The sequence below is a fragment of the Elephas maximus genome, chromosome 20 (genome assembly GCF_024166365.1).
Source record: "Elephas maximus indicus isolate mEleMax1 chromosome 20, mEleMax1 primary haplotype, whole genome shotgun sequence".
NCBI lineage: Eukaryota > Metazoa > Chordata > Mammalia > Proboscidea > Elephantidae > Elephas > Elephas maximus.
Genome location: NC_064838.1, coordinates 3592006 through 3608807, shown reverse-complemented (window position 1 = coordinate 3608807; position 16802 = coordinate 3592006). Strand labels below are relative to the sequence as shown.

Sequence of the window (16802 nt, the reverse complement as noted above, 5' to 3'; positions counted from 1 at the left end):
CCCAAACACCAGCCATTGAAAACTTTATGGACCACAGTTCTGCTCTGACAGACATGGGGTTGGCATAAGTCAGAATCGATTCCAAGGCACCTGGTTGTGGGGCTGGGGAGCAAATAACTTGCGTTCGAGTTCATAGAGGGGCCTCACCCAGACCTACTGTAGACCAGGTGGCCTGCACTTGAGCCTGCTGTCGTGACTGGATGGAACTCTGGGAGTCTTGGGATGAGACGAGTGCAGTTTGCCTGTGAGAGGTGTGTGAACAGCTGTGAGAGCAAGAGGGCTGTCTGTGGCAGACTGAATTACCCGACCATTTCCTCACTGTCCCATAGTGGTGGTATGGGTCCACACAGTGGCATCTATCGTTTCTTGTGACTTTTATAAGGATATTTAGCGCTCAATTGGCTCCTCAGATCTGCTGTTGCCTTTTTCACTTTATTACAGCTTTCGGTTCTTAGTTTATTGAATTCATTTAAATTTTTTTCAACATCACGTTTTCTCTTTGGTTGCATGCTTTGATTTTTGCATGCCATGTTTTTATTTTGCTGTAAAACGTTTGCCAGTTCTCTTGCTATATATATACATTTTAAAATTTTTCTCATGGTTAGTGGCTCTGTCCAGACATTCTCGGATGAAATTTCCTTGACTCACTGGTTTTTCCCTCTAAGCTAGTTTGAGGGTCAGGTACTGGTGTTCTGCCCACGCTTCTGTAGCCTCAGAGAATGACAGGAGGAATGGACGAATTTCCCTGATGCGGGGATCTTCAGAATGCCTGGCTCTGTGCTGCTGACACTGGGTGACATGGCTTTATCAGAACTGGGTGGAGGGGAAAGAGAGAGGAACTCTTCTTTGGCTAGGGATAATTTCTAAATTTCAGTGTGGGGCCCTGGAAACCATCACCTCAAAAAGGAGGACCAGTCCCTGGTTCGCTTTCCCATTTCACCCTTTTCTTTCCATGAGTAGGAAAAGGGAAAATATGGTATCATTCCATTTGCCTATCTGGGAGTACTAGTGGGATTTCTCAGGTTTTGTTACCTTACTTAGTCTCTAGAATGTTCTGTTTCTTTCCTCTTAGGCACCTAAGGCATAGAAAACTTTTGAGTTTATTAGATTATACTCTGCTTGGTGTTGGTACCCTTTTACTGTTTGTTCATGCATGCTTATTAGGTATCAGGAGAAATTATTTGACGCTATTTAAACCCATCATCTTAACCCATAAATCTCCTAGTTACTTAAAAATATAGTTTTACATTTCCAGGTGGTCGGGTATTTTTGTTACTATTTTTATTAGTAGTTTCCAGGCTTGTTGCATTTGCTCAGAGAATCTGATTGTCCTATTTCTGTAATAATGCTTGTAACAAAGCACATTTATTTCTTTTATGTTGGCTGGGGCCTGGCTGACCTAGGATAGGCTCAGCTGGACCTATATTTGACAAGGTTTTGAATTTGGTTTCTGGTACTGTAAACAGAGAGTCCTGGCCAATACAACAAGACAGCACAAATGAAAATGGAGCCAAAGGAGAGAAAAAACAAGAGTGGGACTAAGTGGTGCCAGGAATGAGGCTGACGGCTCATCACAGGCATGTATATACACCCTTGCTTTAAGAGAACAATAAATCTGGCTCTGAAGTTTCTAGCAGTGGATCCATAAGGGAAAATCTTGTTTGTTACACAACTCATCTTGCCTATGAGTTAAAAACAAGGGCCCATGGGGCATGACAGTGTGTCTAGTTTGACCCAGGAACTTTCTCGGGAATATCTGTGAGGGTGTGTTGATTATGTGTCCTCTGAGTAATTCTGATTAAAAATAGATTCTATTGCTTTTTTGATAAATACTGATTAGCAGTGAGTTACAAATGTCCTCCCTAGTAAGCACCAGGAGTGTCTGCTTCTTCCATACAAGGTTATTTGTAGTGTATACATTGATACGCCTTAATGGACACCAGAGTATGGAATACGATTAACTTCCTTCTGGGCAACCTGAAAACCTAAGAAGGAACGGTACCTGAGTAGAAGCCCACCCTGAGCCTTCTCTGAGGTGAATCACCAGCACCAAATCGTCATTTAAAACAAACAAATAAGATGTGGGTCTGATCTGTCAGCGGTGGCAAACTCAAATGCCTTCAGTGGCCAAGCGGGCAACAGGTTCATGGAGAAGGCAGTTCGTTACTTTCATGAGGAAACATGGAACTCAATGTTGCAAGATTTTCTAATTTTTCAAGAAAACATCCCTCGCTCAGTAAATGTTATGGAGTCTACTATGTACTGCTACAGCCACTGGGATTACAGCAGGAAACTAGAGAAACACTAGGTCTCACAGAACATACTGTGGAATCTTGTGATTAAGGTTGACTAAAATAACATTGAACTGGCAAAAAGATGTATCTGTGAGTTGAGCACAGTCTTCAAGCCACTTGTAAGGAATCTGCATTACACATGAACACGGGGTGGAGGCCCTATAGATCCACTCCCTATAATATGACCAAAATACTTTTGGCTTAAAAAGTTTTATGATAGAAACCAACTTTACCATAATGAAATCTTAGTAAAGCTCTCAAAGAATAATCTTTCAGTAATGCTATTTAATGTACAATTTAATAAGATAAACCAAAACTAACTACAATGCAATTTGTTGGATTATTATTAAAAGTTGGGAAACACCTACCAAAAAGCAGTTTAATTTTTGTATTCATCTGTAGCTATGACTAGGCAGCAGGATGAGCTGTCTGTACAGATCTACCTTGGATCAAGGTCAGAAAGCCATATTAACTGCACTAGAAGAATGCTTCTTTATGCTTTCTGCAGGAGGTGAGCACATGCATCTAGAAATGGAACCAGAACTTTTGAAAACTTTATCCCTGGCCCTCATGGTAGTGCCATGGGATAAAGTTCCCTACAAGCCCCAATACTCATGAGTAACACTAAATTCACACAGTGCCCCCGCGACCTATTTCTGCCCAAGGGGCCTAAGAAGAGCCAAACTTACACTGTCTTTGACAGATTTCTCCACTAGTTTTTTGAAAAATAACTAGGTTCTCAGGTCTATATGTGGAGTTTGCAGTTTGTTAAGGAATAGCTGGTACATAATATGAAAAAATGTCTAAGAAATGATTAAGTTCATAAAGGTTGTGTGGGGGCGCACAATATTTCTTTGGTGAGAATACCATCATGTGTATTGTGGATTCAACCTGGTTGGACCATGTTCATAGAGGTAAGTGAACAAGTTAGTGGCCTTCAAAGTCCACACCTGATCTTGACCACGTTTCTGCTGTGGCCTGTGTCAGTGAATGGGTGCCATCCTTAGGCCACCTTGCACATAAGTTAAACGTTTAGTTACATGTTTCTAAAACTAGTAGACAGAATTATTTACAGTGTACACTCTTTGCTACACAATATCTCTAGAATTGTTTTTTTAACTTTTTATTTTGAAATAATTTAGACTCATAAAAGTTACAAAAGCAACATAAAATTCCCATGTACCCTTATCTAACCCAGAAATTAACACTGATACAATACTATTAAATAATCTACAGACTTTATTCAAATTTTACCAAACGTCTCTGGGATTTTTTTAATAAGAATTATCTTTGACAACGTGTATGCTAATCTGTCTAAGAGAATGCATCTCCCAAATTATAAACCAAGTGTATATAGTAAAGTTCCCATATTAAGTGGAAAAAAAAAAAAAAAAAAGTACACCGAAAAATACGAGTCATTGAAAAGAGCTTCATGAAATCAATAGTAAGTTTAAGTATTCATAATTCAAAATACCACAACGCCATCTGTCAGTTTGTCGTACTGCAGTGACTTGCGTCTTGCTGTGATACTGGCAGCTTTGCCACCAGTACTTCAAATACCAGCAGGGTTACCCTTGGTGGACAGGCTTCAGTGGAGCTTCCAGACTATGACAGACTAGGAAGAAGTACCTGGCAACATACATCTGAAAAAATTGGCCAGTGAAAACCTTACAAATAACAGTGGAACACTGTCTGATTTACGGCTAGAAAATGGCCCCACAGGTTAGAAGACACTCAAAATATGACTGGGGAAGACCAAATATGACTATTACTCAACTTTACACACCAACCATTAAGGCCAAAGATAAAGTAATTGAAGATTTTTAACAACTTCTGCAGTCTGAAATCAATCAAACATGCAATCAAGATGCATTGATAATTACTGGAGATTGGAATGCGGAAGTTGGAAACAAAGAAGAAGGATTGGTAGTTGGAAAATACGGCCTTGGTCATAGAAAAAAGAACGCTGGAGATCTCATGACAGAATTTTGTGCAAGACATACAACTTCCTCATTGCAAATACCTTTTCCAACAATATAAAGTTTCTTTTATACATGTGGACCTTGACAGGTGGAACACACAGGAATCGAATACAGTACTTCTGTGGAAACAGATGATGGGGAAGCTCAATGTCATCTGCGAGAACAAGGCCGGGGGCCGACTGTGGAACAGACCATCAATTGCTCGTATGCAAGTTCAAGTTGAAGCTAAAGAAAATTAAAGCAAGTCCACGAGAGCCAAAATACGACCTTAAGTATATCCCACCTGAATTTAGACATCTCAAGAAGAGATCTGACACATTGAACACTAATGACTGAAGACCAGATGAGCTGTGGGAAGATATCAAGGACATCATACATGAAGAAAGCAAAAGGTCGTTAAAAAGACAGGAAAGAAAGAAAAGACCAAAATGAACGTCAGAAGAGACTCTGAAACTTGCTCTTCAATGTAGAGTAGCTAAAGTGAATGGAAGAAATGATGAAATAAAAGACCTGAACAGAAGATTTCAAAGGGCGGCTCAAGAAGACAAAGTAAGATATTATAATGAAATATGCGAAGACCTGGAGTTAGAAAAGCAAAAAGGTAGAATATGCTCAGCCTTTCTCAAGCTGAAAGAACTGAAGAGAAAATTCAAACCAAGTTGCAATAGTGAAGGATTCTACGGAGAAAATATCGAACAATGCAGGAAGCATCAAAAGAAGATGGAAGGAATACATGACGTCATTATACCATAAGAATTGGTCAATGTTCAACCATTTCAAGAGGTGGCATATGGTCAGGAACCCATGGTACTGAAGGAATAAGTCCACGCTGCTCTGAAGGCATTGGTGAAAAACAAGGCTCCAGGAATTGACGGAATACCAGCTGAGATGTTTCACTAAACGGATGCAGCACCGCTGGTGCTCACTTGTCTATGCCAAGAAATTTGGAGGACTGCTGCCTGGCCAACCAGCTGGAAGAGATCCATATTTGTGCCACTTCCAAAGAAAGGTGATCCAACAGAATGCAGAAATTATCGAACAATATCATTAATATCACACACAAGTAAAATTATGCCAAAAATCATTCAAAAGCGGTTGCAACAGTGTATGGACAGGGAACTGCCAGAAATTCAAGCCGTATTCAGAAGAGGACGGGGAGCAACAGATATCACTGCTGATGTCAGACGGATCATGACTGAAAGCAGAGAATACCTGAACGATGTCTACCTGTGGTTTATTGACTATGCAATGGCATTCGACTGTGTGGATCATAGCAATTTATGGATAAAATTGTGAAGAATGGTAATCCCAGAGCACTTAATTGTGCTCATGCAGAACCTGTACATAGACCAAGAGGCAGCTGTTCAGAGAGAAAAAGGTGATACTGCATCAGAATTGATGGACTCATTAACAACCTGTAATATGCAGGTGATAGAACCTTGCCTGCTGAAAGTCAAGAGGACTTGAAGCATTTAACTGATAAATTACACAGTATGGATTACACCTCAATTTAAGAAAACAAAAATCCTCACAACTGGACCAGTAAGCAACATCATGATAAATGGAGAAAAGATTGATATTGTCAAGGATTTCATTTTACTGGGATCCACAATCAACGCCCACGGAAGCAACAGTCAGGAAATAATGTATTACAATGGGGAAATCTGCTGCAGACGACCTCTTTAAACTGTTAAAAAGCAAAGGTGTCATTTTGAGGACTATGGTGCACCTGACCCAAGCCATGATATTTTCAATTGCCTCATATGCATGTGAAAGCTGAACAGTGACTAAGAAGACCGAAGAAGAATTGATGCCTTTCAACTACGGTGTTGGTAAAGAATATTGAAAGTACCGTGAACTTCCAGAAGAATGAACAAATCTGTCTTGGAAGAAGGACAGCAAGAATGCTCCTTAGAAACAAGGATGGCAAGACTTTATCTCATGTACTTTGGACATGTTATCAAGAGGGACCAGTCCCTAGAGAAGGACATCACGCTTGGTAGACAGCAAAAAAGAGGAAGATCCTCAACAAGATGGACTGACACAGTGGCTCCAACAATGGGCTCAAACATAACAATGTGAGGATGCCGCAGGACCGGTCAGCATTCCGTTGTGTTGTATATACGGTCACTACGAATCGGAAGCCACTTGACGGCACCTAACAACAATAGGCAGGTAGGTATAGCAGATCCGGAGTTATCAGGCACCTGAACTCTTTCTAACTGCTCCACCCTCTAGGCCCATGATTGTCTATAAGGTAAATTCACAGACCAAAATAGCTTTTGGTGGTGCAGTGTTCACATGGGTGCTGCAGATCAAAACGAGGGAATAATGGAAGGGCAAAATGTCGCTCCTTCTGGCTGACTCAGCTTCTTCTCAGTAGCCTTTCTTGAAGACCTACACAGCACTTAAGCTTCTATCTCACTGGTCAGAACAGTGACACGGCCACACCCATCCGCAGGAGAAGCTGGGTAATAGCTCTTTAGCTCCCTACACTGCCACCCCAAATAAAACGGGAGTTCTGTTACTTAGCATGAAGGACAGAATGGTTGTATGTGGCGAACAACAGCCCTGGTGGTGCAGTGGTTAAGAGCGTGGCTGCTAACTAAAAGGTTGGCAGTTCAAATCCACCAGCTGCTCCTTGGAAACCCTATGGGGCAGTTCTACTGTCCTATAGGGTTGCTATGAGTCTTAATTAACTAGACAGCAATGGGTTTGGGTTTTTAGAACTGTACAATCACTACCACATTCCTTTCATTAAGATAAATTCCAGATCAAGCAATGATTACAAAAAAAAAAAAAAGCCATGAAAGTGGTTAGGTTTGGGGTGATAAAAATATTCTGGTGATGATGTTCTAGTGGTGAACATACTAAACGCCGAGTGACACACTTTAAAAGTAACCTTTACGATATACGATTACATCTCAATTAAAAAAAAAGTTGGGTAATTTTTTTTGAAATCTTGGAGAGGGAAAGGACTTTCTAAGTATGACACCAAGATATTCAAGGGAAAAATGCAAATTTTGACTATATAAAAATTTAAATTTCTGTACACCAAAAGGCAAACATCATCAACAAAGTAAACAACAACAACAAATAACTGGGACAAATATTTACAGCATATTAGAAAGACAATTACTATCCAAAATATACAAAACGTTTTTACAAACCAATGAAGAAATTATAAAATATTTCCCTGTCAGATTGCCATGAATATAAAAGACTGGCAAACCCAGCGTCAGCTAGAGAAATTGACATTATTACATGCTTCTGAAGGTAGTTGGAAATAGTAATAATATTACATTTCTCTTTGATCCAGGACTTCCATTTCTAGGAAATACTACCAAGGTGGTAATAGCCCAAGTGTGCTAAGATATATATACAAAAAGCTATATGTTAGACATTGGAAATCATCTATACACCCATCACCAAGGAGTTGTTAAAGTATGATATATAATACACACAGAGCAATCAATATAATGATATATACCTACATCCACGGGAATGAAGTCCATGAGCAAAGGAGCTTACAAAAAAGTGTGCATAGCAAGCTCCTATTTATGCAAGATTACCTAAATGTTTAAAATATATATGTTAACATTTTCTCCAGATGTCGGAATCTCAGGTAGCTTTTACCTTCTCCCTTCATCTTTTTGTATTGAATGTTACAGTGGCCATGTATTATATTTATGTACAAAAATGATAAAGGTATTTCTTTTTTTAATTTAGAAGCCAGAGTGCTGACAGTCCCTTACGTGGCATAACCCTGGGGTGGCATTTGGTTTGTCACGGAGCACTCACCTGGGATTAAGAGGCACACGTTTGACCCAGTAGTGGTGTCTTTTGTAGACTTGAGCTTGGTTTATATTTCAAGGGCAAAGCCACAAATGGAAACAGTAATTAATTTAATGTTTGACACATCTAGACTTCAAAACGTAACCTAATAAAACATAATGCAGATGTAAAATGGAGACTCAAAGATGTTTTCCTGCTTGTTACAAGCTTTTAAGATCGTCAGTATCAATCCAAAAATCCTTATCATAAATCAAAAAACCTTGGTTTTAGGAAATTACAATGAATCAAAAAATTCCAACAAGAAATAACTGCTGACTCATTGTGAAAAGCCTTATGTGACGTGGACAAAGCCTGACGTGACGTGGACAAAGCCTGATGTGAACTGGACAAAGTCTTATGTGAAGTGGACAAAGCCTTATGTGGACAAGCCTTATGTGAAGTGGACAAAGCCCCACGTGAAATGGACAAAGCCCCATGTGAAGTGGACAAAGCCTGACGTGAAGTGGACAAAGCCTGATGTGAACTGGACAAAGTCTTATGTGAAGTGGACAAAGCCTTATGTGGACAAGCCTTATGTGAAGTGGACAAAGCCCCACGTGAAATGGACAAAGCCCCATGTGAAGTGGACAAAGCCTGACGTGAAGTGGACAAAGCCTGATGTGAACTGGACAAAGTCTTATGTGAAGTGGACAAAGCCTTATGTGAAGTGGACAAAGCCCCACGTGAAATGGACAAAGCCCCACGTGAAGTGGACAAAGCCCCACGTGAAATGGACAAAGCCCCACGTGAACTGGACAAGGCCCCACGCGAAGTGGACAGAGCCTCACGCGAAGTGGACAGAGCCTCACGCGAACTGGACAGAGCCTCACGCGAACTGGACAGAGCCTCACGCGAAGTGGACAGAGCCTCACGCGAAGTGGACAGAGCCTCACGCGAAGTGGACAGAGCCTCACGTGAAGTGGACAGAGCCTTATGCGGTATGGCTTTTAAGGAGACTGCTTCAGTTGTTTCTATAGAACCCCCATGGTTGAAGATTAAAAAGGCTTATTTTAGTCCTTTATAGGGTCTGCTACAACTAATTGAGACATGTTTTTAAATGCTAAGTAATTATCAGAGAACATCTGAATATGACAGCTCACAGTTACTGAGTGCCTAACATTTCAGTTATTGGCTAAGTGTATGACACAGGCCAATCCAATACTGCAAACTGGCTATGGTCACGATATAGTATTATATAACATTTCTATGTATAAAATTCAGCAATCTCCCATTACACACTATACATACACCTTATTTTTTTCTCCTTTTAGAAGTCTGGTATAGATAATTATGGGCACTGTTTAATAATCCTGTACCACAGCAGATGGTACTATCCCCATGCACACACAAGAAACCTGAATGAGGAAACAATGAGGACACAAGCTTAGGAAGTGTGAGCTACCTGATAGGCTCACGCACTAGTTAGGTAACAGGGCTAGGAATCAAACCCAGGTGTGCCCAATTCCAAAGCCTGTGTTCTTAACTATTAAGCACCAGTGGCTTGAGGTTCCTCTATCTAAATTCAAACAATGAGAACTTTCAACCCTTGGAAACCTATAGCTGTGGCAAGCTGAGCAGAATCAGTATCTTTAGGAACTGTCCCAAAACCTTTTTCTTTCAAAGCAACCTAGCAATGTTCTTAAAGCCCAGTATCTCACCAGTATTTGCTAATTGGCACATTGTCCCCATTGGACATGGCTTAAAAGAATAACAATTTTTAGATCGTTTAGTCCCTTTTATCAGTTCTTAGAGAACTAAAGATTTTCTTTTCTTACACAGGGTATGTTTGCACAGAGGGACTTCCACGTAAAAATAGGTCATTTCTTCTCATAGCCTGCAAGCCACAAGTAAAATATATCTGAGGAGAAATACTTGTAAAAAGGTTAGGGGCAAGCTCTTGGGAGCCAGCCAGCCTGTGTTTGAATTCTGAGGCCTGTGTCCTTGGGCATGTTACTGTGTGTGCCTCAGTTTCCTCATCTTCAAAATGGGAACAGTAACAGTACCTACTTCACAGGGTTGTTATCAGGATTAAGTATGTTCATATATTTATAGAAATAAACATACACACATATAAAATGCTTAAAACGTCAGACACAAGGAAAGCACTTTAAGTGCTTGCCGCTATTATTATTAAGCACTAAGTTTTATTTTTGCATACTACAAACATAACATTGGTCTCTTTTTAGAATCTATTCATGTTATCTGCAGTATTAGTTAAATGTTTAGCTATTTAAACGAGAAAGAAATATTTGCTTAAAAATATTGAGTTTATAATACGGCCTAGAAATATGGAAAAAAATGGGACCGCGGCACTGTTTTAATCACCTATCAGCTCACATGACCACTGGGAAGAGATATGGTATTGAAATACTTGGTTATATTTTGCAACACATGACTCATTATCTGGTGTTTGAAAATTCTAAACAAGCTGATAAGGAAAAAATAAACAAAAACAAGGACAAGGTAAGACTGGAGTTGTACTAACCTATATTCAAATCCAGTTCTTAAACCGACTAGTTGTGTGACTTTACACGTGTCTTAACCTTTCTGCGCTTCAGTTCCTCATCTGTAAGATGGAGACAGGCACTGACCTATTTCTTGGGGTTGTTGTGAGGGCTGAATATGTATGAAGAACAGAACCAAGACCCTTCATTCCCCACTCCCCTTTCCACCACCTGCACTTCAGCATCTTTGATGAGAGATTTCATTTAAGGACTTAAAAGAAAAAAGAAAAGAAAGAAAAAGTGAATCACTCTTTAGACTGAATTAAAGGGTGCAAGAGAGGAAGTAGTGGGAAATCCTGACTAGGGAGGAGAAGGCCAAGCACTGACATCAGTAAAGTCTGTCATCCAAGTAGGGCAGTAAATTCTCCAAGTCTACGGTCACGCTGATACAGAAAACTGAAGGCGGTTCCAAGACACTGTGAAGAAAGCTTGCAAAATCAACGTAAGGGCGAGAGTAGTGTCACATGTCCTTGATTCTAAGGTGTCATTGTTTGTAACATGATTCATTGACTAACATTTTTTCAAAGGGAAACAAAAATACATGAAAGCTTTCAAAAAATGTTTTTAGTAACTGACAACACCTTCTTTCTCAGATGGAAAACCCACGTCTGCATCCAGGCCTCCCTACACTGGAGATTTCCGCTCCTCCACAGTTACACGCAACCCCAGAGGGCATGCCTGTTGTTGGGTCCAGGTTGTCTTCTTTCCTATCGTGAGAATTAAGAGTGTATTACCAAAGATGTCTCAGAGATAACTGGGTTTTGTCTGACTTTCCTATTTGATTTTATTTGGATTTTTTTTAAAAAGTTTTTTTAATTGAATTACACAGAATTGGAAGTTAAATAACTTCTCTTGAAAGTCAGCCGTTCATCACTGGAATGATACGTCTTCAGGGCAGATGGATCAATCACCTAGTTTTAAAATTTTACAATCCATTTTTGAGAATTTGGAAATTTCTACTGATTTTTAGTTACATTGCTTGCATACTCAATAATTTGCACACATGATGCCTTTGTTTCAATGGTATGTGTACTAACAAATTTTTCCTGAATATGAAAAAAACAAAAAAGGTCTTTGTATTAGTTTTTCTTTTAAGAAGTCACGTTTTTCAAACTGAATTCTGCCATCTATTAGTAGGTCAGAAAATAATTCGGTGGTTTGTAGCTACCACTTTAAAAAATAACAATGAAACACAATAGAAAATATCAGTTGGCATCACACATAATAAAAATAGGTGTTGTTTTCTTACATTTCTGTTTTATATGTGTTACGGGTTAAACTGTGTCCTTAAATCCTAACCCCTATACCTGTGGCTGTAATCCCATTAGGGAATAAGGTTTTCTTTTGTTACGTGAAGGAGGCCATATCACTTCTGAGATACGCAAGAGCCCATTAAGCACAGAAGCCAGGAAGCACAGATGGGGAAAGACAGATGCCACAGCACACGGAGATCACAAAACGACCAAGAAATAGAAGCTGAAAAGAGACAATGACCTTCTCCCAGAGAGAAAGCCTTCCCCTAGAACCAGTGCCCTGAATTCAGGCTTCTAGCCTCCTACAACGTGAGAAAATAAATTTCTGTTCACTAAAGCCACCCACGTGTGGTATTCTGTCAGAGCAGCCCTAGGAAATGAAGACAATACGTACCCAAGTGTGTATGTGCATGTGTGTGCTGAGACAGTGGAAAACATCGTCCTTACTGTGAAAAAATGTGTGAGAGGCACTGTTGTAAAGGCTTTTGTATGTCAGTGAAGTTGACCAGATGCTAACGGCATTTACTCTTCCCAGAACTCTGGATTACGCTGCTCAGACCACAATGATTAGCTGTTGCTCAGTCCTTCTACTTCTATGGAAGAAATTAGAGAAATCAAACAAATCTAAATAATTCAAAGGATTAAATAAGACACATGCTTTCAATTATTGATGCTACATTTTAAGCTGATCTACCAATACTCCGTAACCAAAAAGAGAAAACATACACTTCTCCCTCTATTCAATACCCTACCAATATAATTATTGCCCTTTATAAAACTGAGATGGAAGTATCCTAAAAATATCCTTAAGTTTTATCCATTATGGTATTCAATATTAAAAAAAAAAAAACATTTTAGTGCTTGTAAACCAAAATATGAAATCACTTTTTATAAAACTTTAATTTCTAAAACATTTTAAAAGTCACACTGAATGTATTTCATAGAAACAAACAAGACCAAATGATAATTTCACAGTATAACTTGTAAACAAAAATAATTTACCAGTGCTTCCAAACATTAAAGTAACATCACACTAATATTTAAAAATTGAAAAATCAATTCTTCGTGTTATGCTCACATTTAAAAAAAGCCTTATAAGAATTCCACCTTTGTGCAGTAAATACCGTGCTAACAACAGAGAGAGCCTATAAGGCTGTCTGAGTGCTTTAAACCCATGTTGCTGGTTGTGATTAGACTAAGCCATCGCTGCGGCCGCAGAGAAGGCCGAGCGCACTCACAGCAGTGAGGCAGATGCTGGTGTTAGGAAGAGCAGCTGTACTCGCCCTTTTAATGCACCTAAGAGTTGAAACAATTCCGAAGGCTTCATCAGTGCCCACTTACACATTCTCCAGTGTAGCAGTGGAAGGAGCTAACATTTTACTCTGTGTGTGTGAGAACTTTCACATACAGTCTCATATTTAGAGCAAGCCTATTTTTATACAGAATATACATAAAACTAAGTAAATAGAATATCTAAGAAATAACTTGGAAAATTGTTGAAAAGTCAATTCGAATGTTATAATCTGTAAAATTTATAATTTTTAAATAATTAATTGAAATGTTGCAGAGTCAATTAATGATAAGAATCTGTGAAGTCTCCTCAAGAAATTTCTCAACTGAGTGCCTAATGCCCTTTGAAAACAGATACTAAAAGTGAGAAAAAATAACAGGACCCATTTGATTTAATGTAGTCACTTAAGCACACCCATTCAATGATAAATGCAACGGCAACTTCAACACTGATTTAACTATTAACATTGGAATCTGTCCTCCAGGGCCGTCCGCCTTCTCTTCATTAGTGTACACACTGCAGTAGAAGAAGACCCCAAGAGTGACCGTTATCAGTCCTCAGTGCCATCCACTTCCGTCACGCGTTTCATACAAACCAGCTTCCAGCATGTGTCCAGTGGAAGCCTCCGTATTTAAGGTCAATCTCTCACTTAAGAGGAAGATTTTTGTAGAGGAAGATCAGGAATATACTGGCTGTTTTTAGAACCTAAAGTAATCGTGATTAAGCAGCAGATCGAGTATTTAACAACCTGTATTTGTTTCCATAAAAGGCATCTGAGAACCACTGTTCAGAATGCCCCTTTCACATTACGCCTCATCCTGTTTAAACAGCAACAAGGACTGCACCCAGTCAGAGTTTCAGGTATTTATAACACATTTTACCAGGTTACTGATCCAAGCCTGGCTCAAGTCCTCAGATGGAAAGAGGCTTTCAAATAAACAAAAAGTTTAAGATGGACATTGAAAAGTTTAATATTTTACTCAAAAGTTTCCAGACAGGTTACAAAAACTCAGGGGCTCTTTCTTTGGCTGTGCCCTGAATGCGGAGTAAGTTAGAAGTGGTGTTAGCATCCTCCTGAGTTCATTTCTCTTCTCCCTTTGACTTGGTCTGCTCAAAGTATGGATTCCAAGTTTCAGTAAAAATTAAAGCTTAAATAGGTATAATTAACAATGAAATTAGAAAGCAGCCAACTTTTATAAATTTTCTAGGTACACAGATCTTAAGAGATCTGAGAAATTCACAGATAGATAGTAGACTGGTGGTGTTTACTGAATGTTGCTTAGAATCAAAATGTTTTTTTTTTTTATTTTAAAGCTAAGCTGTATTTCAAAAAGATGAGAAGCTTAAGAAGGAAATAAATGCAGAAGTGTAAGTAAGGCAGAGGTACCCTAGACAGAGCTTATGAATACACAGGTGACTTCTTCTTATTATTTCAGTTGGAAGTTGTGATGTCAAATACATAAGCCTACTTTTTCATAAGTTTCTCAAAAATGACCTTTAATTTCAACAATTTGAGAAAAATGTTCTTTAACTTTTGTCTGAACACAGACAATCTATTGGCATACACATAGTGCACGTGAACATACAAATTTATATAAACTGTGTAACTATGGATCATGTGCAGATGGGTCCATCCCAGATTTTTTGCATGCAGGATTCTCGGTATTCTATGGTAGTGGGTGGTAACACAGTATAATCTGCATTGATTTTATTCCATGGGCTTAAAGAACCCATCCCAACAATTGGTTACAATTTAGTAATTGAATGACTATCAGATCATGTTACACTACAAACTAGCCTTCCCTCAGGAATGCTGACACCTGTGAGCTTTTGGTGTTAAAGTGGTAACTTTTTATAAGTCTGACATTTAAACTGGCATATACAAAAGTAACCCAAACCCAAAGAATGTGATAAAAGAAGTGGTTTCTACCACTGAGCATTTATATTCTTCATAAAGGTCAAAAAGCACAGAGAAATTAAGAGATTTTTTAAGAAAAAAAAAATCAAGTGTACATATAGCCTATAAGGCAAAATCTAAGTTACAAGTGTGTTCAACACTGGCAACTATACGATGAGAGGTAAGACTGGATTATGCACACAGATGCTTCCATAGACGCATGATTACAGAGCACTTTCTCCCACACCTTATTACACTGTACAATATGAGATATTCTTGGAGCTTTCTACCAAGGCCGATTTTAAAAGAACTTAGTATTTTTCCCTTGGCTTAAAGTCTAATCAATATCATTCTGAAACATAAGTCAGAAGCTCGGCTTTTGTTTTAAGGAAATGAAAAATAAATACACAGTTGTTACAGCTGAAACGCACCCGCCGCAGCCATGACGACATCTTTACGCAATTATTATTGCGTCTGAAAACTGCATTTTTTGCAGAACCTTCACTTACTGTAAAGGATGACTTGCGTGTAGGTTTCTACATTTTGTTAAAATACATAATGAGATTTAAACGAATTCTTAGAAAGTCTCAAAGTATGCCTTTTCTAACATTTTCACTGCAGGCAGAAAGGACTTTTTCTACGGATGATCCTATTTACTGATGCAAGTAAACGTGTCCGTACAAGAATCTGCTGTTTTTCTCAGGCTCTACAAATCTCTAGGGAACCTGCATTTGACTGGAAACTACGGAGTCCATCAGAAAGTTAAATTTAACAAAAGATCAGCAATAGCCAAGTTCTTAGCAGATTATGAAAAAAGTGACACTGACAGGCCTGGGCCCTAAATATGAACCAAAACCAGTAGGAAAACACTTCCACGATCCACAGGAATGTCACGAGCTCGCAGTTCTCAGGTCTCTTGGTTGCAGAAAGTTGCTGTGTATCTCACAGTGTTTTCTGACGCCCATTTGCAGAAGGCTTTGTTGTTTCTGAATCTCTTGGAGTATTTGATAAGTGAAGTTTATGAAGCCCTGCAGAAAAATTAACAAAATGGTTAGAAATGATGTAGTGTTGAGTGGTTAGGTAACAGGTAGGGCAGAGGTGTTACAAAACAGAATGTAAAGCTGTAGAGTAGAAAATACAATGCGCCACATCCCCCTCTAGGAGGGAGGGCCTTCTTCCCTGTACTTTCAACTGCTTTCAGAGATGGCCTAAGCTAAAGTGCTGCCAGCAGGAGGTCACGCCCCTTCCCAGGTGGCTGTACCCAGGGACTGAGAGCATATGGGTGGAAAGGCCTGGCCCCTTATCCTCACTTCAGTTGGGCACTGAAGGGTCATCCCATATTCCCAACACCCAAACCAGTCAACTGAGGCCTCTGTTGAGATGGCATCACAGCACAGTTCCTCTGTGTAGCTTCTGCTTCTTTCCTGTCCCTTGCCTTCCTTAGGTGATGATCCCAAGAGCTTTCTCTAATAAACCTCCTCCTGCAATCAACTCCTGACTCCCAGTGAAATCACACTTAAGATCTCACATCATTCAAACACTGCAGGTACTTAACAAGAAACTTTTTCTTTGGGTAAGGAATTATATAAGGCATTGCCCCCTTAGAGTACCCCAAAGAATAACAGAAAATGTTTGGAAAAGAAACAAAACCAATCTATTAGATAGTTTTATACACCACTGAAGAAGTCCACTGCCGCTTGTGATCAGAGTTGACACAAACACACCAGGCCTTTTGCTTCAGGTTAGG

General features: G+C 39.3%; 1 protein-coding gene across 9 annotated transcripts in view; it reads right to left on the bottom strand.

Annotated features, from left to right (window-relative positions):
* Window positions 1-9288: 9288 nt before the first annotated feature.
* The window catches only part of LMBR1 (limb development membrane protein 1), a 252588-nt gene continuing 245074 nt past the window's right edge, over window positions 9289-16802 (bottom strand). For all 9 annotated transcript variants that reach the window (XM_049862905.1, XM_049862906.1, XM_049862908.1 and 6 more), the window contains one exon: window positions 9289-16083. In XM_049862905.1, coding sequence (XP_049718862.1) covers window positions 15998-16083 — 86 coding nt within the window. In that variant the 3' untranslated portion in view covers window positions 9289-15997. The remainder of the gene's footprint in view (window positions 16084-16802) is intronic.